The sequence below is a fragment of the Zonotrichia leucophrys genome, chromosome 2 (assembly GCF_028769735.1).
Source record: "Zonotrichia leucophrys gambelii isolate GWCS_2022_RI chromosome 2, RI_Zleu_2.0, whole genome shotgun sequence".
NCBI classification, from domain to species: Eukaryota; Metazoa; Chordata; class Aves; order Passeriformes; family Passerellidae; genus Zonotrichia; species Zonotrichia leucophrys.
The window spans coordinates 58185055-58212341 of record NC_088171.1 but is presented as its reverse complement, the minus strand read 5'-3'; the positions used below and the strand labels follow the sequence as shown (position 1 = coordinate 58212341).

At 39.6% G+C, this 27287-nt stretch overlaps 1 protein-coding gene across 5 annotated transcripts in view; it reads right to left on the bottom strand.

The window, feature by feature from the left end:
* Positions 1-27287, bottom strand: part of NFX1 (nuclear transcription factor, X-box binding 1) — a 79743-nt gene that overhangs the window by 8710 nt on the left and 43746 nt on the right. For 3 of the 5 annotated variants that reach the window (XR_010439150.1, XR_010439151.1, XM_064705091.1), the window contains exons 12-22: positions 26748-26830; positions 26100-26208; positions 19575-19694; positions 18869-18948; positions 18309-18539; positions 17963-18036; positions 15338-15439; positions 10301-10342; positions 9839-9937; positions 6125-6191; positions 2912-3057 (exon numbers count right to left, since the gene is read on the bottom strand). Coding sequence is in view for 3 of the 5 variants with exons in the window: in XM_064705091.1 (XP_064561161.1) it covers positions 2912-3057; positions 6125-6191; positions 9839-9937; positions 10301-10342; positions 15338-15439; positions 17963-18036; positions 18309-18539; positions 18869-18948; positions 19575-19694; positions 26100-26208; positions 26748-26830 (1153 nt within the window). In the remaining 2 variants the exon portion in view is untranslated. Of the gene's footprint in view, positions 1-232; positions 609-2911; positions 3058-6124; positions 6192-9838; positions 9938-10300; positions 10343-15337; positions 15440-17962; positions 18037-18308; positions 18540-18868; positions 18949-19574; positions 19695-26099; positions 26209-26747; positions 26831-27287 lie in introns of those variants that run through there. The other 2 variants (XM_064705090.1, XM_064705092.1) reach the window with 2 other exon arrangements.

The following is a 27287-nucleotide window of genomic DNA, read 5'->3' as shown; positions in this document are numbered from 1 at the left end:
AATTTGTCTACTTCAAGACTTCAAGCTCAATTTTTGTAACTACAGTATGGATCAGCATTGAACTGTTTTGGTATGAACTACTATAAAATTCTTTGTCCACCAATCTGTTCAGACTTATTCCATGTAGTCTTGCAAAAATGCACCACCATCTTTCAGACAGAGCAGATTTTTCTGAAAAATGTCTCCAAAAACTGGTAGCAGTTGAGGTGGAATAATGAAGCAAAAGGATCTTTAACAATCTCCTGATACATATATTCTATGTTAAAAGCTTTCCAGAAGCAATACATACTATTCTCAGGGCAAACAACTTACAACAACATTTAAGGAAAAAAACAGTTAGAAAAAGATGCAGCTTTCTTCTGAAGCAGGACTGCTGTCAAAACCTCCTTGGCTGGTGACATTATAGCAGTATTTGTACTTAAATGTACTGGGATGTGCAGCATTTTCTTTCTGCGATGCAACTGCCATGATCTAATAAGGATGTTCCATGTGGTAACAGGTGGTTTAATTTCTTTAGGTCTTTGATTCTGCTGATTTTGTATAGTGTACATCTAGGTATCCACTTTAAAACCACTTTCAGACTGACCTTACTGAAACGAAGTAAAATCCTGGGAGAAAAAAAATAACACAGGACGTGTCAATGAAACTATGACAGCTTGTGGCTTTCTCAGTAAGTCCCCTTGTTCATGAGGAAAAACTGAGCCTAATGTTCTTCCTGGAAGTAAAAGGAAAAAGATCGGTCTTACAAGAATAACTGCCCTCAAAACCACTTCTAGGATTTCTCAAGTCCAGAAAAGCTGCTTAAACACTGGCCACTACATAAAAATAAGCAGGCATCCCTTTAACAGGCTCTGGAATCCAGAGTTATTTGGAAAAGAAGGAAATTTTTACTCGTCCAAGTAAAAAACTTTAAAAAAAACACTGACAGGTACAGTGAAACACAAGTGTGTACTTTGAAAAGAAAGTTTTACCCTTCTCATCACAACAGTCTAGATATTACTCCTGAACGTTGTATTACAACTGTTCAAAAGATGGTGACTGCAAAGATGCCCAACAGGCAAGCACAGAGAGAGGCACTTGAAAGGATCCACTACAGGTCTTACACTTCAAATGACACCCAGAACTGTAATTCAGACTAAGCTCAACAGTCAGTCAATACTGGGAATGATCTTCTCTGTGGTTATATGGGCAATGCTGCACACGAGTGATTCTAATGCAGCTAATATGACCAACTTTTTACTGTGGGTGAGGGAGACAGAGGCTGAGGGCAAAGTTTGCCCTTAGATCTCTGGAATAGGAAACAACCTGGTTGGAGGAAGCTTTCTTAGCACCAAGGAGACTTTCTCACCCTTCTAACGGACTTGTGTAGGGATATTAAATTTGAATGTCAAAATACTGGAGTGTGAAGAGAAGGAATGGTCTTTTTGCCTGAATGATTTTCATTTATTTATACATGAAAGAGCCCATGACAGAAATACAAAGGCATTGCTGAGATAGAATGAAACAAAACCATTTTGACTTTCTGGTGATTACTAGCTCTGGGAGTTGAAGAAGCCATTGTGAAGTACTCAAAAACATCATTCTAGAACATGAGCTATTTTCATGTGAGGCTACATTGTTTTTTATATTTTGAAGAAGTGGCAAATAAAAAGAAAATTAAAAGAAGCTTTGGAATAATCCATTAAATTAAGAAATACTGCTATGCAGCTGAAGAATAGTTTCAGCAGACCACTCAAGTGTCTTTTAAGAGTGGCAATAATAAAATAGAAGCATTTGCATTCTGCACAGTAGACTACTCCCTGGGAAACCCAAGAGAAGAAAAAGTGCGCAATTTGTCCTAAAACCATACAGAGGAAGGCCTCCCACTCTCAAGTTGCAAAACATCCCTTTGCTTTTAAAGCATAATCATCTGCCCTGCTCCTTTTATCATCTTCACTAATTTCTCCTCTGCCCTCCTATTTCTTTTTTTTTTAAATAGACATTTTTAAAATATGAACTCTTTGCTCATCTTCCTTTACTTGAAACACAAAGTATTTTACATTGTAAGATCAAAGTAATGTTCCATCTCTCTCGGAAGAAATCAAGATTGTAGCTAAGCTACCAACTGATGAACAAGTTCAGGAACAGCTCATGGCACTCTAATAGCATGGAAGATGAGAGACTTCTTACAACTGCAGTCCGTATTTACAGTTAAAAACAACTGGTTGTTAAATAGTCACAATTTGACAGCACTAAACTAAATATGCTGCTGAATAAGGAGCACAATCAATGAAGCTCTGATACAAGAAGTCTTCCCATACTATGTCTTTAGTGCAATCACCTTGGTTTTTTCTTAGCTGTACTCCCTTAATTTTCTTTTCTACAATGAACTGCCTTCTGTGAGTACTCCCCAAAACATTTAATTTTTGCTACAAAACCTCTTCTATTTTCAGTAATTCCTGTTCCCTCTTTGTCCATTAGCTAAAGAGAGAGTATACTCTGTGATAGGTTCATATAGATGGAAAAATATGTTACAATAACCAGATTTTTTCAAAGATGGTGCAAATTTAAGTATGATTTCTCAACCCAGAAATTAGTTTTCATAAAATTTTATTTCATACATTATTTTTGATACCTCTTTCAAATCTAGCTGATGACCAAAAGTTACTGGAAAGATGAATGGAAAACAATCTTGCAGAATATTTTCTTAGCTTTTTTATTTCTAATCGTGTTTTCTTCTCTGAAGATTTACTTGAGTAAATAAGCCCATGAAACTATCAATTCAAAAACTGCTTTAAAAATTATTCTACTGGAAATTACTGCATTTTGCAAATTGCACTGTAAATAAACTCCATCTGTTAAGTGATAAAAAAAACCATCCAATTATTTAAACTATACTGTAAAGATTTGAAAGCAACAATGAATTACATACTTTACTGCAGTGATAACAACATTTCGCTTTGGTTCGTTGTCATAGCTCACACTTTCAATGCCATAAACCTGAGCTAATTCATGGATGATTCTGCGGTGATCTCTGTTCATTGGTGGGTAACAATGACTCTTCTTTGTGTGCTTGCCCTGAATTCAACAGAAAAGGTTAAGAAAGAAACAAAAAAAAAAGGTGAAGTTTTCCTCCAGGAGAGCCAGGGGAAAAAAAAACAATGAAAAAAGTGTTTCTACCTCTAAAATTTTGCTGTTATGACAAAATCAATTGGTAAGACCTCTGTATTGATAGAAAGCTCATCTAAAATTATTAATTTAATTCCCAAAATTAAAGTGTATGTTCTCTGTTGTTTCCATCACCTCAAAGTTTACACATGCCCACATAGGGGTATATTTTAAGTTTGAAATATAAATCCTGGTTACAGTCATTCTATTTAAATTTCAAGAAACAACACAAAATTATTTTTATCAGAATTTTTATTTTTAGAAATAAAAGTTCACATCAGATCCCATTTTATTTTGCAGATTGGCTTCATAATGCAAATAGTGCAGATAGTTACAAAGATGTCAAATTTATCAATCACATCCCTCTACCAAAGAAGCTATTTATCTGCAAGTTCCTCATGTCATCAGTACGTTCTTTATTAAATAAAACACCAATGTTCTACTTTTTATCTGTTAACAAAGACTGATAATGCTTGATTCAGCCCTGATTATTATATCAACAGTAAAAGAACAAACAAAGAAGCAGGGCCCTATGAGCCCATGACCTTAACAGCTCTGGCACCTGGAGGACCTCCTGCCCATCCTTCTCCACTGACCTTGGCGTCTCCATGTTGTTTTCCTCACAAGCTTTCACCTCCTCCTCTTCTCTAGCTGGAATCAAAACTGTGACACCACCTTTGTTTTGATTTCTTCTTAAATATGTTATTACAGAGGTAATTAGAGATTACCATCATTTCTAATTGGCCCAGCCTCGGCCAGTGGCATGTCCATCTTCAGAGCCATCAGGGATTGGCTCTGCCGGACACAGTGGAGGTTTCTAGCAGCTTCTCACAGAAGCTACCTCTGTGACCCCCACCCCACCACTCCAAAAACCAGGCCATGCAAAACCAACACACAGTCTCACATCAATTTCTGGAGAGGTGATGGGAATGATTCATCCTCAAGGTCATCGTGGGATGACAGGAAGGTGATCAGGATTAGTCAGTATGGATCAGCAAAGGAAAAGCAAGCTTAACCAATCTGACTGTACAAGAAAACAAAGAAAATAACTATCTATCCCCTGGACAGTTAAGGAGTGAGCACTGAATATTGTCTACCTGGACTTCAGGAAGATTTTTGACACTGTGTCCTCTGCCACCTCATGGGTTAACTCACAAAGTACAACCTGGATGACTGGACAGTGAGGTGTACTGAGAACAGCAGATCTCAGAGGATTGTGATCGGTGGCAGAGAGTCAAGCTGTAACTAGCAGTGCTCCCCAGTGGTCAGTACTGGCTCTAATATTGTTTTAACTTATTCATCAATGACTTGGATGAAGGGGCAGATTTCTCCTCAGCAAGTTTACTGATGACCCAAAGCTGGGAGGAGCGGCCAACACCCCAGAGCATTGTGCAGCCCTTCAAAAGGATCTCAGCAGGCGGGAGGAATGGGCAGAGAGGAACCTTCTGAAATTCTTTAAAGGGCAAGTATAGAGACCTGCACTCAGGGAAGAAGAACTTCATGCACCAGTATAGGATGACCTGCTGGAAAGCAGATCTTCAGACAAGGATCTGGAGGTGCTGGTAGGCAAACAAGCTGTCATAAGACAGCATTCTGCCCTTGTGGCACAAGGCTAATGACATAGTACACTAGGAAGAGTGTGACCAGGAGGTCATGAGAGGTGATCCTGCTCTTCTACTCAGCTCTCATGAGGCCTCACCTGAAATTCTGTGTCCAGTACTGGGCTCCTCAGTACAAGACAGGAGTGGAGCTCCTGGAGCAAGTCCAGCAGAGGGCTACAAAGATGACAGGGGACTGGAGCATCTCACAAACACAGGCCAAAAAAGTTGGGCCTATTGTGCCTCAAGAAGAGATGACAAATAGAATTTTATTTAATATTATTTCTTTTGTCAATAAGAATCTGAAGACAGAGTGTCAGGAGGATGGAGCCAGGCAGCATAACAGTTGGCTGCTTAATAGGCAGCCCCTTAATAGCGCCAACCAACACGAAAAGAGGCATTCCACATGAACAGAAGTTCCACATGAACATAAGAAAGAACTTTACTGTGCAGGTGACTGAAGACTGAAACAAATTGTCCAGAGAGACTGTGGAGTCTCTCTCACTGGAGATCTATCTAGATGCAATCCCATGCAATGTTCTTTCTAGGATGACCCTGCTTGAGCTCGGAGCTTGGACTGGATGACCCCACAGGGCCCCTTTGATAACTAGACACAGACTGACTCATTTTAGTCTTTCATTCTAATGATAGAAACAATGGGCAAGAACCTTAGACAGATGGATAAGCACCAAGACTGTTTAAGAAACATCATCCATAATTTTCTGAAGGAGTAAAGTTAAGTAACTGTCCTTAGGGCCTAGGGAACTCAAAACTATGCTTTCTACAGAAAATTAGCTCCTTCTTGAACTAATGGCAACTGAGGATAGTATAGTTTACATGGTCCTTTGAATCACATATACTGGGTCTTTGACGTAGTAGCAGCAAGCTACCCTGACATAGCAGAATGGGGTATCACTGAAAAACATATGATTGTGTCTGTGGTATCAACCTCTCTAAGTATACTGGAGTCTCTCAAACACTGTGGTTGAATCCAGGTTTTCTTATAGAAGAAAGAGGACAACCTCATGCACTGGCAAATATAGGAAGATATCAAAAAATCTGTGAGCATGTTCCACTACAGGGATCAGGCTTTCCTTCTCAAAGTCAGAATGTTTAAACATCATCTTTAACAATATTTTATTAATGGAGATCCAAAAATTGATGATAATCCATTGATGCATTAAAGCCTAGCACTGCTTGAATCCTTAAGAAAGGTTCAGGACCAAAGTAATCCTGAACTACTAGGTCTCCCAAAAATTTTGTTCTTTTTGCAATAAACCGTGCACTATAGATATGGAGCCCAAACAGATCTAGCGTCAACTCATAACTATGAGTATTAATAAAGTTCAGTAATATCAAACTCGTATGTGAACACTGACCTTATTCACAGCTTCCACAAGCATTCTCATTTCCTTCTCAATGTCACTGACAAATTTTATATCCTTCCTGCAAGAACAGCATTCTAGATTAACAAGGCAAGAGAGTGTACAAAGATAAAATATCTTCATATTTTGTAGTATTTTTCAACAAGAACAAAATGAAAAAAAAAGAACACAAATGACTCAAGCAAAAGCTTCATTCACATCAAAAGACTGTTAGTGTGTCATCACTATTACAAAAATAATTATTTCCTCTTCAACAACTGCAACCAATAATAAAATTCTATGACATGGTTCTACTGTCTGACAATACAATCCTACATTTTCAAATGAACAATGTAGATTTTGAAGTTGCTATTTTGGTGTTTTTAAATTACGTGTCATTAATTTACTTAATTACAAGATATGATGAGACACAAAAATGGGGATAGGGTAAACAAAGTGGAGTTCTTTTCCAAGACAAAGTTTACTGATTTTGGTCTTCAGTTCCCCTAGCAAAACAAATTATGAAGAATTCAAGAAGCAGCATAAGGCTATTGGCAAGCAAATAAAACATTCTTGATGTGAGATACTAAGGATTTGTCTGAAGTATTTTTTGGTAACTACCACCATCACAGTTCTTTGAGTCTTTCACGTCAAGGTGAACTTTGTGCTCTGTTCTTAAATAAGCAGGTAAACTAACTTTAAAAGTAAGGTTGCTATTTGTTAGGCCACCGACTCCATGGGGAAAAAAGACTGCATGAAGATTTCATATCTCAAAGCTGGTTAGTAATAAGTAATTCTTCAAAACCCAGGCACTATCCCATACCAACACAGTACTACTTTGTGAATGATGTCAGAATTTGTCCAGTTAAGAAGTGCCTACGAAAGCAAGTACAACTATCTTTGGTAGATGACCTACCAAAGTTCTGGGCACTGAAGTCAATGTATCATCAAGACCATAAAAATGGTCTCAAACAAATATGCGAAATGTCAACACTGAATAGCTCAGCTACCAACAGCACTTGATCAGATACGATGGATTTAGCCCATCACTAGTAAACAAACCTTCAAGGTTTAGCAAGAATACACAGGCACTGAATGTAGCTACGAGAAGTCCTTAGTCTTCATTAGACAGAAGAATAACATGGAGAGAATTGGAAAAAGGATTTGAAGTGGGTAGAGTTAAAAAGAAAGGGATCTCCAGACACCCATGGTGTGAAATACAGAGTCAGCTCAGTGCCATCTCTCCTTCTCCAGTAGTTTTAATTCATCAAATAGCATCCTCAACATCATCAATGTCCAACTGGACATTGACACTTGTGCTGATCTATCCTCCAACTTCATGTGAACAGATCAACCTAAGCATTTGCTTACTCTCTGTATGTATTTCTGAAGCTTCTTAGAAAGATCAGTGCTGAGGTGTCCAGCCAGTGGAACTGTACCCTCTAATCTGTGCTCAGTTGGTAGCCGTCTCCATGCTACAAGATGGATTCCCCTCGGCAGCAGAGTATCTTCTCATGTAAAGCTATATGGTGGAGAGACTTGACTCCTTATCAGATCCTGACAAACACATCAGCAAGATTAGCATTACCATGCTATTCCTGGTGCCCCCTTCTCCTACCACTGTCCTACAAAGGAGACATATTATCTTGGCAGGCTTACGCTCACTCATCTTCTTCCTGTTACCTGGAGTTGTACTGCATTTTGGGAGCTTTAGGATTCTGTAATTAAAGATTACACCTCAAAATCAGGAATTCCTACAGCTTTCTCAAGTTTTCTTCATTTTTAGGTATACATTTCTTTCAGCTCTTGACAATGTATCAGCCACATAGATCAACTAATTGCCTAAAGAAGATAATATGAGATTCTACTAATGACTTTGGTAGCTGCTACTTTCTTGAGGCAATGACTCTGAATGCACAGGGAGACAGTTCTCATGTTTCTCAATCATTCTAAAATCCTGCATGTAACTTATGCTCTGTAGAAAGCCACAATTCCTGAACTCCTGCATCACTGGAGTGATGCACTCAAGCAAGAATAAATTAATCTGTCAGAAATTATTCAGAATACTGAGCCACCTGAAAAACATACTCTAAAAGATACAATATCTGGATCCTGCCATCTTGAAAGACAAATCTTTTGTTACACTACTGAGACAAAAGATGATCAGGAGCAGTCAAGGAAGAAAATTCATAAAGCCAAAGATTCACAAATTGCTGATCTTTTAAAGAGAGCTATGTTACTCTAAGTAGAAACTCATTTATCTGTAATACTACATAAATGAAATCCACTAATTCAATGTACAAAGTAATTGACTGGAAGATTAACAAAAACTTTTACTTTAGCTATGACTCAGTAAGAATAACCTTAGTGTATTTGTTTATTGTAAATTGAGGCTACAAAATGAGGCTACAAAAGAAACACAAGTATAATCACAGAAAGAATGAGGAGTGCGAAAGCATTAAGGCTACTTTGCAAGGTATCTGTTTGACCATCTGCAGTACAGTGCATGATCTTGGTCAGCTCTGTACATGAAAGATGAACATTTGCACTATGGGTAGCGGCTGGTAGAAAGACGAGACAGAATTGTACTCCAAAAAACCACAGAAGACTATACACACAATGCAAAACTTTCCCCTTCTTATTGTACTGAAAGTGTGTGCTGTGTTTTCTGAAGGAGATGAAGCAAAACATATTCTACACACAACTAAGAGAATAGTCCTTATAAAATAGCACTTTTAAATGCAAACACTAATAAAACAGCAACCCCACAATGAAAACATTCAGCTCCTATTTTGCAGTAGGTTCATCAGTTGGAAGTAAAGAAGATGTAACTTACTCTTAAATTCTGAATGGCTGCTTATGTAAAATTTTCACTTATTTCAAAGTATCAGCAAATTAAATAAAGGATTTTCAAGTAGCAAACATTCTTACAAAACAATGAAATTTAGGCAGCATTAGAATACTGGAGGAAGAAGAAAACATACTAAGCTGTTCTACAAAACTTAGACCTGGTAAAGACTAATGTCATGCCTACAAACACAAGAGCAAAAACTCTCAGATGACACATCATCTCTACAGCTTTTAAAAAATGTGTCTGGTATCTTCTTGTCATTCCAGATTACAAAGTATTTATTGGTGTGGTGGTTTTGATATTACCTTGATTCCCCATTGCCTCATTTTAGGATGTTTCAGTCTAGCAACCCTCTATGCAGTCACACTGGCACAAGCTTCGCTCTGCATCCAACATTTTAATAATTCCATTTCTTTATTTTTAAAATAAAAGCAGTAAGGCAAAAAAAGAAATGGGACCTGGTAGAAAGAACAGTAGGCTATGATAATCTAAATGTTACAATTATAATATTAATTTCATTATTTAGTCATCACTTTTGTCTTTGTTTTGAAATGAAGCACTGAAGTAGAAGTTGGTTCTGAGTAACAGCAGTAGAGATGTGAAAAGTACAGGTACTGATTCATAGTGAGAAAGGTGTAAAATCATGTTACCATTTAAAATCTGGTCTGATTACCAAAAAAAGTAACCTGTCAGGCACTTTTTACTTTTCAAGTTCTCATTTGGGAGGTCCTGAGAAGTGCATATCAACTTCTTTGCTTTAACTTGTCTTGTAATGCCAAGGCAGCTATTTTTAGAAGAGTAAATAGAACTGTTCTGCACTTTCCATCTTGCTCTCAACACTGTTGATTTATGACACCTGCCATCATTAAAACACATACCTTGCATCTTCTTTTAAAAGGTCACTGTACTTTGGTCCAGAAGAACGGATTTTAAAAGGATCAGAATTATCATCTATTTCAAGAGCTTCAGCAAGACGCCTGAATTTGAGGGTAGCAGAAAAAAAACCCCAAAATATAACAAAACATAAGCAAACAAAAAAAAACCCCATATAAACCCCCCCAACCTTCCATGTGTTATAGAAGAATTAAGTTACAGGTTACTAATACTAATTAATAGCTTGCAAAATATAAGGTCTGTACATTTGAAACTACTCATTTAGAGCTAGAATATTCTAGCAAGATTTTTAATAATTCAATATAGACCTTTATAACAGGAATCATCTCCACATTTATCTGTTCTCTAGGTCATGAAGAAAAAGATTTCTTCTCTACATAGCATTACCTTTCCAAAACTAGGCTACTTCTGTTAAAAAAAAAAAAGGAAGCAAGTTAATTTCCCACCTGTTCCTCTGAATAGCTAAGCATTCTTCGTCACATTGCAACCTGAATTATGAAAGAAAACTAAAATTAGAATCACTGCTGCCCGTCATACTTTTCAAACTGTAGCATGTTGGTGTCATATTATCACAGCCTAAAGAAGTAACAGGAACGTGTGAGAATATTTTATCGTATTAGTACAGAAAGAGCTAAAAAGAAACAAACAAGCAATAATCAATGATCTTTGAGGACCCAATCTCTTCTCCAGGTCTTGAACAGGAGCAGCAATCACCAAGGTTGTACAGGAACTGAGGAAAAAAGCTTCTGAACTAGATGCTATATTGGTAAATTGAAAGTGAAATAGATTGGCAGAGTTCCGCAGATCCATCCTTGAGGGAGGCCCACCAAGAGCCAGAGGACTCACATGACTCCCACTGTTAGGCAATAGGAGGACACCTGGTGGTTGAAGGGGAGTGGAAATGGGTCCCTACTCAGGGAGGTAACAGAAATTCCTCCCAACCCCTATCACCTGCCCAGGTGTCACTTCAGAATACGTATGAGGCTCTGGATCTAGAGGGTCAGCCAGATAACGTAGAAGAAAATTATCTGCCCAGCAGGCTCTCAATTACTCTTCTTCTATGATCCATTCCGACGGATCACCACCTCTGATATTAATAAAATAAGAAGGGTAGTTGTAGTGGGTGACTTCCTTCTGACGGGAACAGAGGGCCCCATATGTCAACCAGACCCATCCTACAGGGAGGTCTGCTGCCTCCCTGGGGCCCACATATGAGATATTACTGAGAGGCTCCCTGGGCTGATTCAGCCCTCTGATTATTACCTACTGCTGATACTCCAGGTTGGCATGAAAAGAGGAGTGTCAGGGAAATGAAAAGGGACTTTAGGACACTGGATCAAGTTGTTGATAGGGCAGGAGCACAGGTAGTGTTCTGCTCAGTCCCTTTGGTCGCAGTGAAAAACATTGAAAGGAAGAGGAGAGCCCACATTGTCAACAAGTGGCTCAAGGGTTGGTGTCATCAGCAGAATTTTGGGTTCTTTGATCATGGGGCAACTTTTGTGGCACCTGGCTGCTAGAACTGGATGGGCTCCATCTCCCTGTTAAGGGCAGAAGGACTTTAGCTCATGAACTGGCAGAGGCCATTGAGAGGGCTTTAAACTAGGTTTGAAGGAGGAAGGGGATGCAGCTGGGCTGTCTGGAAGGCCCAAGGGTGGTAAGCCTGAGTTAGGGGTGAAATCAGCAGACCAGCTGAGCTGCATGTATACTATTGCATGCAGCACAGGTAACAAACAAGAAGAACTGGAAGCCATGGTACAGCAAGAAAGCTATGATGTAGTCGCCATCATGGAAACATGGTGGGATAACTCACATAGCTGGAGAGCTGCACTGGATGGCTACAGGAAATAGAGACGAGGTGAAGGCGTGGCCTTTATATTAGGGAGGCTTTTGATCCCATGGGTATTGAAACTAATGACAACGAAGTTGAATGCCTATGGGTAAGAATTAAGGGTAACCCCAACAAGGCTGACATCCTACTGGGAGTCTTATCATCCACCTGAAATGGAAGAAGAGGTGGACAACTTATTCTATGAGCAGCTGGAGAATGTTTCAAGATCACCAGCCTCTGTTCTTGTAGGTGACTTCAAACTACCAGACATCTGCTGGGAACTTAATACAGCAGAAAAGAGGCAGTCCAGGAAGTTTTTAGAGTGCGTGGAGGACAACTTTTTGTCGCAGCTGGTGAGTAAGCCCACCAGGGGAGGGACTGTGTTAGAGACCCATTGTTTACAAACAGAGATGGGCTGGTGGGAGATGTGGTGCCTGAAGGCCACTTGGGGCACAGTGCTCATGAAATTACAGAGTTCTTGCTATTTGGTGAATCAGGAGGATTTCAATAAGACTTTTATACTGGACTTCCAGAAGCAAGACTTTGGCCTATTTAGGAGATTATTTAGAGAGTACCTTGGGAAGCAACCCTAAAAAGAAAGGAATTCAGGAAAGGTGAGTGTGCTTCAAAACAGAGATCTGGAAGGCAGAAGAACAGACTGTTCCTGTGCGCCAAAATATGAGTTGACAAGGCAAATGTTCAGCCTGGATGGACAATGAGGTTTTGAAAGGACTTAGGAATAAAAAGAGGATGTATCATCTTTGGAATGAGGGTCAGGGCTCTCAGAAAGTATTTAAGGGGGTTGCTAGGACATGTAGGAAAAAAGCTAGGGAGGCCAAAGCTCATTTCAAACTTAATTTGACAACTTTTGTAAAGGATAATAAAAAATGTTTTTACAAATATACTAATGGCAAAAGGAAGGGTAAGACCAACCTTTGCTCTCTATTGGATGAGGGAGGGAACTTAGTAACTGCAGATGAGGAGAAGGTGGAAGTACGTAACACCTTCTTTACCTCAGTCCTTGGTGGGAAGATGGCTTGTCCTCAGGACAAGTCTCCTTCTGGGTTGGTAGATGGTATCAGGGAGCAGAATACCCCCCTATTATCCAGGAGGAAGCAGTCAGAGAACTGCTGAGCCACCTGGATGTTCATAAATTTAAGGGACCAGATGGGATCCATCTCAGGGTGATAAGGGAGCTGGCAGATGAGCTTGCGAAGCTGCTCTCTATCATTTACCAGCAGCCCTGGCTCACTGGTGAGGTTCCAGATGACTGGAAGTGGGCCAGTGCGACGCCCATCTGCAAAAAGGGTGGGAAGGAGGATCCTGGCAATTATAGGCCAGTTAGCCTGACCTCAGTACCCAGTAAGATGATAAAACAGTTTATACTGAGTGTCATCACACAGCACTGACAGGACAGCCACGGCATCTATCAGACTGAGCCAGCATGTGTTTAGGAGGGGTAAGTCATGTTTGATTAACCTGGTCTCTTTTTATGACTAGGCCATCCATCTGGTGGATGCAGGAAAGGCTGTGGATGTTGGCTATCTGAACTTCAGCAAAGCCTTTGACACTGTCCCCCACAGCATACTCCTGGAGAAGATGGCAGCCCATGGGGCTTGGACAGGAGCGTTCTTGCTGGGTTAAAAACCAGCTGGATGGCTGGGCCCAGTAAGGAGTGGTGTCCCTCAGGGGCCTGTGCTAGGGCCAGTTCTGTTCAATATTTTTACTGATGACATGGATGAGGGGATTGAGTCTTCCATTGGTAAATTTGCAGACAACACTAAGCTGACAGCATGTGTTGATCTGTTGGAAGGCAGGAATGCTCTGCAGCAAGATCTGGAACAGTTGGATGCATGGGCAGAGTCCAATAAGATGACATTTAGTAAGTCCAGGATTACTAAATCCAGCAATGCAGATCCTGCATTTTGGCCACAATAACCCTCTGCAACATTACAGGCTGGGGATGGTGGGGCTGGACAGTGCCCAGGTGGAAAGGGACCTGGGGGTACTGGTCAACAGCCAGCTGAACATGAGCCGGCAGTGTGCCCTGGTGGCCAAGAAGGCCAACGGACGGCATCCTGGCCTGTATCAGGAAGAGTGTGGCCAGCAGGACCAGGGAGGTCATTTTTCCCCTGTACTTGGCACCGGTGAGGCCACACCTTGAGTACTGTGTCAAGTTCTGGGCCCCTCAGTTTACGAAGGACATTGAGATGCTTGAGTGCATCCAGAGGAAGGCAATGAGGCTGGTGAGGGGCTTGGAAGCCAAGCCCTATGAGGAACAACTGAGGGAGCTGGAGTTGTTTAGCCTGAAGAAAAGGAGACTCAGACGTGACCTTATCACTCTCTACAACATCCTGAAAGGTGGTTGTAGTCAGATGTGGTTTGGTCTCTTTCTCCAGACAGCAACTGACAGAACAAGAGGACACAGTCTTAACCTGTGCCAACAGAGATATAGGTTGGATATTAGGAAAAGGTTTCTTATGGAAAGAGTGATAAAGTTCTGGAATGGTCTGCCCACGGAAGTGGTGGAGTCACCATCCCTGGATGTGTTTAAAAAAAGAATGGATGCCATGGTTTAGTTGAGGTGTTAGGGCACAGGTTGGACTTGATGATCTTGAAGGTCTCTTCCGACCTAGTGATTCTGCAAATAAAGGCTATCTACAACAGTTTAGGTATGATATTAGGAAAGACTTGTACAAAGAAAAGCCATCTCTGGTAATTTCAACTGTTTAAGGAAAGGGCAGTGTGTGTCCACACAGAAAGATATGTGTTAGTGACTACAACACAATAGCCAAAGTTCTTAAGTATGCTGGCACTAGCTTTGGTACAGGAAATCATGAAGCAACTATATGGGAAATGTCATTATTTTGACTTTACACAATATAAAAGAACATTAGATTTTAACACACATAATAGACTGACACTGAAATAATCAAATGTAATATAAAGAAAGAAGACATGATAACAGATATAAACTAAAACCAGAGATTAGGGACTTCAAAGGCAAAGACTTCAGTAAGTCAAGTTTCTGACAGAAGGATGCTGGAGAAAGTTGACCACTTCATAAAGAAATTATACTATAAGTAAAGGGACAAGATATTTCAGTCCTGAGGAACACCAGGAAAACTTATGTCACAAAATTAAAATCAGGTTTGTTGTGCCAGCCAGGATGACAACACCAAAGCACCAATCAAACTGAAATACAAACATGAAAACTTCTAAAAAGGTAATACAAAAATATTGTAAATAGTTAAGATGATGACTAGGAGAAAACATGGCCTATCAATAATCCAGAAAGGAACACTGGATTGCTGAAACAGAAGATAAAGTCTATTGCCCTGTCTAGAAATCTGAAAAAATCCAGAGGAACTCCAATGTGTTGGCAGAGTAGGAAAAAAACTCTGAAACCACAGTTGTATTGTCCCACACTTAATTATTTAACAACCAACTATACAATGACAGAGATCTCATTCTACATGAAAGAAAAACCATGAACTACCACATAACTGCAAAACACTCTTAGCATATTGCTAAAGTAGAGTCAGACTGGTACTACAGCTAGCATTTTTATAACCATAATAATATATTTTGCATATCACCTATGCTTCAGGTACACACAAAGGCTTCAAATATGTTACTACATCTATCTCCTTACCTGGCTTGCTTCATTTCTTTTTTCGTAATAAGCCTACTGATTTCCACTGAATCCCCAAGCTGTAGATCTGTTAGCTTAGTTGCTATAGATATAGCAGCTATTCTGAAAAAGAGAGTGGTAGATTTCATTTAAAACAACACATAAACTTCTGAAAAGGTATATAAGGGTGCAGATTTAACATCTAGGTGGAAGAAGTAAGACAGACTGATCTTCTTCTCATCAGATAGGAACTCCAGTTCTACACCACTAAGTTTTAGGAACCTGATCTAGTCACATAAATCAAGAGTCTACTCTTATCTCCTTCAACTAGGAGTAACACTAACAAACGGACATGCTTCTTATGCAAGTTGAAATTAGGCACGGCAAATACTCTCTCTCCCCACTTGCTAATTATACAAGCTACAGCTGAACATATAGCTTTAACCATCCTTTTATCTGATTATTCCCCGACTGTATGCAACTAAAATCTGTAAAATTAATTTACAAAGTACTTAGAAATTTGCTTGGAAAATATGGCTAACACAATCCACAAGGAAAGGAGAAAATGCCTACCAAGATCATTACCATTTTCTTTATAAAGATTCTTCCAAATTCCCTTCAATAACAAGTCTTCCCAGCCTCCTCTGCTAAAATTTGTATAACTAAAATACACAGGAATTTTTTATAAAAATATCCCACAAAATTTTCAAACAAACTCCTAGAAATGAAACATTGTATCCTCTTGAACTAGCTTTTATGTTACATTAAAATAAAAGGATATATTTGTTTCTGTATGTTTATCTCTATGTTTTTCAACACATTCAAAGACCAATCACCTATCAGGAAAAAGGAAAATCATACTACATAAAACAAAAAAAATCACTTAGAGGCACTTCATAATTATCAGCTGATGCCAAAGTCTAGATAATGGGACATTAGATGGTATGAATCATTTGTGCCATATGTACAGATATAGCAGCACAGGTATTTCCTGTTTCCTTGGGCATTCTTTCACCAACATTCACTGACAAAGCCCAAAGCCGTTTTGTCATTTCTCTAAAATTTTTGAGAAAACTTGGATACTCCCTTAATTTGCTGACTTTTACTTTGCTGTGGGTTTTTTTTTTTTTCAGTTTTTGTTATCATTGTTTTGGTTTGGTGATAGGTAGGAAAAATGGCCAACTTATCTCCACAAAATTAAAATAATCTTTCAGGAACCTGAACTGCTGGAGTTATCAAACTTAGCTGGCACGTTACTATCACAAGCCAAGAGTAATTTGCAAGCACATATGAACACATTTTAACTGATACAAACACCTGCTTTAAACAGAAGAGTTTCCCTTCCTCTAGATTTGGGCTCTGATCAGAGAAATAAATACATAGGCATTCACCTCCCACATGCAAGATCTTTCATTGGCTTCAAAGAACCGTTTTCCTTGCATGAATATTTAGGCAGTGCCCAAATTATACAACAGCAGAGAAAGAACTTCAAAAATCTGGACTTGTATGTTATCTTCTGAACTTATCATTAATGACAAGCAATTGTCAACTTAAACTGGTATTTCAACGTTGAGCCAGTCTTCTGATTTGTATTCATAGTGATGAAAAGACCAAAAAAACCAAACTTCTGTACATGTATCTTGCATTCAACTTAGTATTGACAACAACTTTTGTTTCTAATTAGCACATTTTTCTCCTTGTTTTCATTAGGTAGCACTAAGTACCTAAGCTAAATTATTTTCTGTCAGAATGTGAATATGGACAGTGTTCATCAGAAACCAAGCAGCATACCCTAGGCCGGGCTAGGACAAAAAAAAGGCCCTCCAATACCAGTTCCAAATAAACCCATCACTAAGAAACCTTCTCTGAAAGACAGGAAGAATCTCAGACTTTGGTTGCCTAACAAGTAGGACACAGAACAGAATTGTGATCACATACCAACTCTTTAGACTAACTTTTTTTACTCCCTTTCAATCACAGCCTATGAGTAGGATTTTTTAAATTATTATTATTACTGTTTTGCTATATTCATTTCAAAAGTTCCAAAGCCCCATTTTTCTTCTTTTCCTTGTCCATTCCTTGCTCTCTCTCCTATGAGAGAGAAAATTAAGTTTAGACACAGGATCTGGAGATTGTTGCAATAAATACAGTTGGGTAGGGCTCACTTTGTCCAAGATTAAAACCCAAGATTTAGATGCCAAAGCTCTCCAGCCTAAATTTAGCTATTTCAGAATTACTTTAAATCACTCTTCAGCATCCATCATCTCTACTGACTAGGTTCCATCATACAAGATTATAAACTTGGACAGCAAGTCACACATGGACTGCAATTACCTACATTTGAGCTCTGTGGGTAGAATAGAGTTCCACATATGGAAGAGTCAAGCTTTGACAGACTAACAGGGAAAAAAAAAAAAAAAAAAAAAGAATTCTAATAATTCTAATACAGCATAGCTGGTACAAAAGCTCTGGGAAATACCACCACCACCCCACCCCCACCCCCAAAAATTACCACATGTCAAAGCACAAAAAAGTCAAAAAGCTTGTGAACTAAATATATTCAGTCAAGTCTAACCACCTGCAATATAATCAAATTGTGAAGCAGTAGGTCCAGTAAAGAATTGAAATCATTATTACCATACCAACCTTTGATATGTATTAGATGCTTCGGAGCATACCATACTTTCCTTTCTTCTTCCACACTCACACTGAAGATCAACCTGCCATATCACATAAGTGAGCAGCTTTTTAAAGTTTTGTCTATTTACTGCCATGAAGGATATAAACTTATTCATTTTAGATGGCCTATTTTAGTGGAATAATGGCTAACTAAAAGTGATGAATAGTTTTATTTTAAAAAAATCAGTATTTTAAGTTTACAGACAAAATGTTAGGTTATCAATATACAAACATGTCACAACTGTTACTGGCTGATAATTAAACCATGTAATTCACCTCTGACTTGGCAGTGAATTTCCTTTAGGTATCTAACCTTTGCACAGCAGGATGTTGTCGGGCAGTGTGAAGAAGGATGACATGGAGCCATACACGGATGATTACAATATAGCCTTGGAATAATACATGGTTGTTTACATTCTTCATCTATAAGACATTCTCCTTTATGACAAATTCTTTTACATTTGTGCATTCCACATTTTAACATCTGATTGCAGCGAAGTCCACAGGAAATGTCAGTGAGATGACAAGGAATATTACTTCGCAGCTGAAAGAGAAAAGGAAGAAGATGACAACTAACAGTAAGAATTATCAATGGAAATATCAAAGTGCTTTTACTGTTCACACCTTCAATGGCACTGTCCACATAAGAATCTTAATACTAAAAGATCTTAGGTCAAAGAAGGAGTTTTGTTTTATACTATAGTCCAATAAAGTTGGTTTGCATGCATATAGAATAAAGATATACTTCTCCAATTTAATCACATTAAACTCCAACTCCAGTAACATATTCCATTTCAAAGACGACACAAAAATCTAAGCCTACAGTAATAAAAAACTGTTTAGCATTCAAAACCATTAATTGTCAAGACTTACTTCATGCTTGCCCATACACCATTTCTGAGTGAGATAGGTACAGGGGGGACATTTCTCCTCACTATGACATGAATGGTACACTGCAACCACAGAAATACAAAAGTCGTAACAATTTTATCAGTATACTTCAGCTGAATGCATTAAAGAAGACAGTAAAGACTATTACGCATGAGAGTGCTAAACTACACAATTTATGGGAAGGATTATGCATCACAAAAAATTATGATGCCAAGTGTTTATGTGAATAATCTCTATACACTCTAAATTAAATAGCAGATAATTTTCTAACTTGTGAGTAGGGTTTTACTCTCAGGCAAAATTTGCCAGAAACTGTCTGACCCACACTACTTCTTTTGTGATCAGCCAATTAATTTCCAAGGAACATAGACACTAACTGTTCCTTAGATTATCCTACTGTTTTAACAGAGCACTTGATCTTTGAAATACAGCAATTAATGTGTTGTGACTAATAAGAAAAAACACCAGAAGTACCATTAGTAGTTTTCATTGCAAGTTTTTAGCTGGTTGGCTTGGATATATATTTTCAAATAGACCTATGTACACTTTTCTACATTTTGATTAAAAGAACCCCAAATTAAAACAAACAAACAAACAAACAACCCCACTATACAACAAAACCAACCAATAAAAAAAATCAATAAAAAACTCCAAAAAACCCCAATCAAAACTGAATGTCTTGACTTACCTGGATGATCACAGTCATGTGGCCTGGTGCATGTTTTTTTACACTCTGGTGGCTGAGTGCCACAGGGAACAGGGGGGTAAATCACAGATTCACCACAATAACAAGTCAACTCGTCAAAACCTGAAAAAAAAGTCAAATATATCCTAATGACTACCTCTATTTGCATGCTTCCTCTATGAGAAATCTTGACGTAACATGCAAATGTTTTATTCCAGCTTTGTTTTTTAATATTAAGCACTAATATTTGAAATTAGTGAATTTATTAGCTTTTGTTGCTTCTACAAGAAAACTAGACTATGAAGACTTGGTTAGGAATTATGCTTTGCTTTTGGAGCGGTTCTTTTGCATCAATATTTTGAACCAGAGCAAGCAAAATGCTCATGTCAAGTTGAAAGCTTTGCTGTTCTACCTTTGATTTAAAAAGGGGAGATTTCTCTTCAATTCCCTTCCAGAAGGCAAATCATCGAAATTTTGTCTTCCAAATTTCCTGACATCACTTTTTCAGACCGTTGTTTAGATTTTGTCATTTTGCCAAGCCTTGAATATAGTACTATAAAGATTCCAAAGAAAATTACCAAAAGAAAACAAGTCTTCTTTATGATATTTATTATTACACGGATCCTCATAAGCGCTCATTATGAACGTGTCCAAACACTTCAAACTCAGCTTTGTATGTTTTGGAAGTTCTCTGTCTCAGGCAGTACCTATTTTATTCTGAGTGCATTTTTTTATCTTCTGTGTTCAGGAAACAAGTTTTAATCTCCTATAACATCCAAATCTCAGTATTAAACAAAGTAACAGAAGTACTTACATACACCACCTCAATGAAAGCACTGCACAAAAATTAATATAATTCACTGCTTCTTTTAGACTATATAAAAACTGGCAAACTGACTGGAATACAAACTACAGTTCAAACAGATAAATGCTTAGAAAAACAGAACACTAAGAAAACATTCAACATCATAGAGGAGGAGATATGAGAACAAAAAGAGAATATGATTGGTCTATAAGCAAAGAAAGAGGTAGTGAAAAACAGCAGAAAATGGTGGAGGAAGTAAGAGAATAAAGGGGCATCAAAAATACAAACCAACAATTTTAACCTGAAGAGGAGAGTGTTAAGAGAGCTTTGGAATTCAGCAAGTTCTCTAACTCTAACTCTGCAATCATAGGATTCTTCCTTCCTAATCTACCAAAGCAAAACCAGTTGAACTCCCAAATGTTCCTACTGTCCCACTTCTACAGAAATTGACAGCTGCTAGATCAATATGCAGCTCCAGCCTAGGGTAGGACTGAACACACATTCCAGAGAGACGAGACACACAATATATATATAGCAACAACATGACCAGATACACAGACTAACACAAAGCCAACCGAATTATGAGGTTCAAGAGGAATACCAATAGCTAAGTCCTATTCCTTCTCTTCAGCTCATAGGACTGAAGCTTATTAGTGAAAGACACACACACACACACAATCCGCTCCAAATTCACATGCACACCACGACATTCATGAATCTGAAATACTAGCACAGGCTGTCTAATATCCATGCCTGAACAGACTCCTTTCCTAGGTACTGGCTGAAGCCTTGGGTATTTCCAGAGGCAGATCTACTCCTACTAGCTACTCAATCCAGCTTTGAAGCAAGCTTGTTAGAAAATTGCACACAAACCCTCATCCATCCATGTGCTGGCACCCAGATCAAGGAGTCCTTATAACTTATGATCCCATTCTCCAGCTGTTCACACACAGGATACATCAATCTGGCCTCTCAGTTGCTAGCATAAAGACTATGTGATCCCACGATGTGCAGACAAGCCTACAGCTGCCGGCACACAAGAACTCTCACACACTGAACAGAGAATGAGATTACACTGAAAGATATTAAATCTTAACTATGACAGGATAAAGAATGGACATGAGGTGCACAGATCTCTATCAGGTAAGTAAGTTGACCAACAGCTTCATTTGTGCAAATGGTGTCTATTTTGCCTTCACTCCATTTGTCCATGCATCCACTTGATTCCTCCCAAATAACGTAACAAAATAATTTTCCCCCATTAAAGTGACTTGAACCTGGCTGGATGCCCTGCACCCACCAAAGCTGCTCTATCACTCCCACCCACAGGCAGGGGAAAGAAAATATAATGACTTGAGATAAGGACCAGGAGAGGTCACTAACCAAATACCATAATGTGAAAAACAAAATGCCACTTGGGCATACTAACTGAGTTTATTTCTAATAAAATCAGAGGATAATGAGAAGTAAAATAAATCTTAAAAACACTTCTCCCCTACCCTTCCCTCTTTCCCAGGCTGCAGCTCCTGCCCCCCAGTGGTGCAGGGGTCAGGGAAAGGGGGCAGCTGATCACATATTTTTCCCATTGCTGCTCAGGGAGAAGAGTCCTTCCCTGCTCCACAGCTGGGTCCCTCCCATGGGGAGCTCTGCATGAACTTCTCCAACAGGAGTCTGTCCTGCATGCAGCAGTTCTCCACAAACTCCTCTATTGTAGATCTCTGTTCCAAAGGGTGCAGCCCTTCAGGCAAAACCTGGTCCAATGTGGGTTCCACCAGAGTCACAGGTCCTACCAGGAAACCTGCTCTAGTGCGAACTCTGCTCTCCACAGGTCTGCAGGTCCCTGCCAAGAGCTTGTTCCAGCACAGGATTCCCACCAGTTCACAGCCTCTTTCAGGCATCCACTTGCTCCAGTGTGGAGTTCCCCTGTGAGCTGCAGGTGAATCTCTGTAGCCCTGTTGACCTCCATGGGCTGCAGGGCCACAGCTGCTTCACCATGATCTTCCCCAACAGTGGCTCTGCTTCAGCACCTCCTCCCCCTCCTTTTTCACTTATCTTAAGTGTCTGCAAAGTTGCCTCCTCTCATCTCTGGCTGCAATTACATCTGTTCAATTATTTTTTTTCACTTCTTAAATACATTTTCACAGAGGTTTTACTGTTATTCCTCATCAGCTTGACCTTGGCCAGTTGTGGATCCATCTTAGAACCAGATGGCATTGATTCTGCTGGACATAGGGTAGCTTCTGGCAGCTTCAAACAGAAGCCAATTCTGTAGTCCCTTGCTTCCAAACCCTGGATGCAAACCCACTACAGCCACTGGCCACTCAGCTACATCTGTACTCAAATCTGCTACTTCTGCTATTATTAGTGTGATTACATCAGCATCACAACTACCTGGCCTTGGGAAATTTTGTTCTCAAAATGGTTCCCTATACCTCACTCATCCAATTACTTGTGAAGCTCAGACAACTCTCACCCTTTTTGGTGAGGAACAGATGTGAAATTTCCTATCTGAAACTTCTTTCACTTTTTCAATTATTTTTGCTATGTTCATAAATTTCTCAAGTTTGGTTATTTTTTAAATCCATCCCATCAGTTAAACCTCAGGCCAGATCCTACTCATTTGCCCATGTATTTTAAAGTACAGCAGTTAGTAAAAAAAAACCGCAATTTTTGTCTAAGGAGACTAAATTACAGTAAATTACAGCAAATAAGAATGCTAGGGTGAACAAAATGTTAGAAGAAAGAAGTAGAAAGCAAAAATAGAAAAGATTCAGAATGTCCATGGAAAGGAATGTCCTGTGGAAAGGAAGCATGGGAAAGAGTAGAGCTTTGTTGTCCTCCACTACAGGCCTTGAAACAATCTTCCAAGGTCTTTGGAGGACGACAGTGTTAGACAGCTACACTGGTCGCTTGCTATTGATGAAAAATGATAAGTAAAGAATCTTAAAATGAGAAGTCCCTTAGTTGCACTAATCAGGATAATGGGGACAGAGTGCAGAAAGGTCTGATCCAAAGGGCAGAAATAAAGTATCTGAAAACTTTGTTTTCCTAATGCACTGTCTCTAATGCTGACATTATTTATTGTCCCCAAGAGATGTATTCCTGTCTTGAAGTAGACTGTTGTCATGGTTTGGGCCTGGCACAGAGCCAGTGCCCCCATGAGAACACCCTCTCCCTGGTGTCTGCTGTGAGATGTGACCAGGAATAAGCAAAGCAGGCTCCAGCTTAGAAATAAAGAAAACTTTATTACCTAAACTACAAGAAAATAGGAACAAAAACTACAAGGGAAAAAATTGAAAACCTTACAAAAAGCCCTTTCCTCCTCCCTGCCACCAAAATTTCCCAATCCGATACACGCCCCGAAATCGCCAACTGCCCAATCTGGCACCACCCTTTAGAATACTCAAACTTCAGTCCATGAAGAGGAGAGGAGTCCTTCTTGCACCTTAGGCTTCCCCTGGAAACACGCTGAAACCTCGTGTGCTCCCATGTCACTCAGCACCACCCGGAAAGTCCTTTTGCCATTTGTGACATCTTCCTTCAATGCCCAGTGCTCTCACCACTGTGCATGGACCAGAGCTGCTTTTAGGTTTGTCTTTTAAGGATGCCTTGTCTCACTCCAAAAAAGGCACAGTCTCTGCTTTGGGACATCTGTCCCCTCCCATTTCTTCCCACCCCCTGGGGCCGAGGGGTCCCCACAATGAACCCTCCTGGTTCTGAGGCACTGCCTCCCCCTAAATGCAGTCTCTGCGTCACAGGAATAAAACTGGTTCAGTCTATGGCCACACAAGGAAAGTTCAGCCAAAAGGCCACTCCAATCATCTCTCTTCGCACTCAGCCAGTCTTCTCCACTTCCCTCGGGCCAGGTCCTTGTTATCTCATCTCTTATCTCTCTTCTTATTCAGCTCCGAGGAGGATCAGCATTTTTGCGAGGTCCCAATCATGAAAGAAAGGGGTTAAAAATTTCAGTCTCTGCCTGTCCCAGAGCTCCAGCACTCCCACAATCGCTGCTGCTCTGGCCGGGCACCTTCTTGCTGCACTTCCCCCCTTCTCCTCCTTGGCTGGCTGCTATCACATTCCGTTGTCGCCGGCTCTCCCTCTCTCTCTCTCCTGGGAAGGCTGGGGGGGGGGGGTGGCTGCCCGATGCCTCCTGGGGCTCCTCCACCCTTCCATCCTCAAGGGCCTTCTCACCCCCCATCTCTGTCCAGGCCCAGGCCTACCACATGGCTGCCCCTCCCCCACCCAGCAGCAGCAGCTGGACGAGGGAGGGCAATTCGACCTCTTTCCCTCGAAGTCCCAAGAGAGCCTCCCAGGGCCGAAGCTCTGGTTTTTAACCCCTGTGTGTTCTCGGAGGTGTGTCCAAACCCCACTGGCCACACCAGGTGCCAATATCAAAATCCGAGCACCCATTGGTTTGACCACAGCATCCTAGAATTCCCAATTCTTCCTGGTCAAACCACCACAACTGTGCATGCATAAAGAAACCCTAGCACAAGAAAGGGACCACACTTATCAGCACTGAGGAAATTACACAGGAAAGCAAGGTACCTGGGAAGCACACAGAGGTGTAGATGCACTCTAGTATTGCACCTTGATGTCAGTCCTCACCATTCCTAGCAAAAGCAGTAATGGAGATAAAAGCAGGGACAAGAAATCCAATCTAATGAGTAGGCAAATGACTTACAGCTGACCATACCATGGCATTTGATACCATGGCTAATATAAGCCACCTGCAAAGTGTTGGCTAGACAGGTGGATCAGAGTAAAGAATGACCATTGGGAGTGCTGAGAAGGAATGACCACCAACTTCAGGGTCAGAATCATATAGGACCACATAACGTATGCCTCTGTAATCTCAACAAGCAGAGTCCAGAGAAAGCAGGTAAGAAATCTTTAAAGATACTGCTTAGTTGATTTACCTCTGGACAGATTTAAATGGGAAACTTCAGGGGCACAGAGGTTTAAGCCAAATTACCATAATAATCATGTTCCTGAAGTACATAACTGCTTTTTCCGTATTCAGAAAAAAAATCAGCATGGAAGATTGACCTCTAGATTTTATCACATTCAACAGTGGAGCAGTTTACAGTGGAGCCATCCCATTAAACAATGGAGGCAATCCTTAGGTCTCCTTTAATCTGAGAGTGAAATATAATCTTCAAAAATATTGCAGCAATGTGGATAAGTTTAATGACCTTTAATATTAAACTCACATAATTCACTGAAGAAAAACAACTGCTCAGAAAAATCCATGCATTCTGACTCAACTAGACCAGAAGTTACTAACAGGACCTCTGAGACATTAAGATTACTATTTTCCTTTGTCAAGAGAAGTGTTTGCACACAGAAATATTTATTTTTCTAATGAGAGATGCAGTCAACACATGCATCATATTCATAGGCTATTAAGACAGACTACAATGCTTAAGCACAGTGAGCTTCAGAGGCTCTAGCACCTTCTCTTTCCCAGGATGATTCCATGAAAAGTTGGTCTCCATAAAATGGAGGTCTTTGACTATGTCCATGTACATATAATACAGGAGAGACACATGTACTACTGCAGCGAAGCCACTTCAATCTGTAAACAGTATCCTTACAATCTACATCACCTTCCTCCTTTTTCACCAGTGTGAAATAGATCACGTTAACTGCCTAGAGCTATACAGAGATATTAATGTATTCCTAGAATAGAAGACAATTATATATTTTTGCACATAACTCACTTGTTTGCCAGCATGTTTGACAACTGCCACGATGGCAGGGTTCTTCACATCTATGAAGCCCACAGTTGAGTTTACGACCACAAACCAAAGAGCACTTATGTTCTGTGTCCTAAGAAATGGCAAAAAAGAAAAAGCAGAATTTACCTATAAGCCCTATTGGTTATTTTTTCCTCTTTGAGGTTCCAATCTACTTCTAATAATAGATAGACAAAACAGTATAGTGCAGAAAACAGCTCAGGCAAAATCTATACAGCTTTTCTATCACTGTATGAATACACAATTTTAATGCAGATTCTGTTAAGACTTCTGTTACAGACACAGCTACAAGGTTTATGCTTCTCCTATTAAGTAATATGTTTTTCCTCTCCATTTTCCCTGAAAATCACTGCATTGACAAAAAACAACTTCACACTGATTTAACTGCATTTAGGCTGAAATTTGGCTTTACTTTTATAATGATACCTATAAAACAAAACTTGCAAAATAAATGCACACACGTAAACTTTGTGAGCATAACCAACAAAGCAAATAGAGAATGAAGACGCACAAAAATGGAAAGATACAAAAGAAAAAAACACTATTAACATCACAACCAAAATTAAACATACATCACATCAAACAATTTTATAGAACCACAGGTACACTTACCACACAGCAAACTTCATTACACTTGTGACGTCCACATGATCTCTTCTTGTTGCATCGCTTGTCACACATGAATGTAATAGCAGCTATTAAAAAGAAAATCCCCCCAAATTCCTAACTTTTAGATCTTTGTATATGCTGAGAATAAAACCTGTAATTACAGTATTACACTAAGGCTGTTACAGGGCATGGTCTAGGAGAGACTAACACAGAGTAAGCCAGCAAGCAAACTTTTAAACTACTCGCTCTGCCTCACAATTATCCCCATGTGAGCACTTGCCTTTCTTTAAAGAAGCTCTTACTCAAAAGGATTTTGGAAAGCAGAATCCATGAAGCTAGTTAATTTCCCCTTAACCTTCACACCATGAACTCCACACAACAGAACAAAGAAAACAGGATATTCTGATACACTGAAGTACCATAAACATCCAATTTAAGACTGCTTAAACTGGGGTGGTTTTAGCTGTTTTAGTCAGCTAAAAACAACTACTGCTATATGCTCATGAAATTACTGCTAGCAAAGAACATCCTTATTACCATACA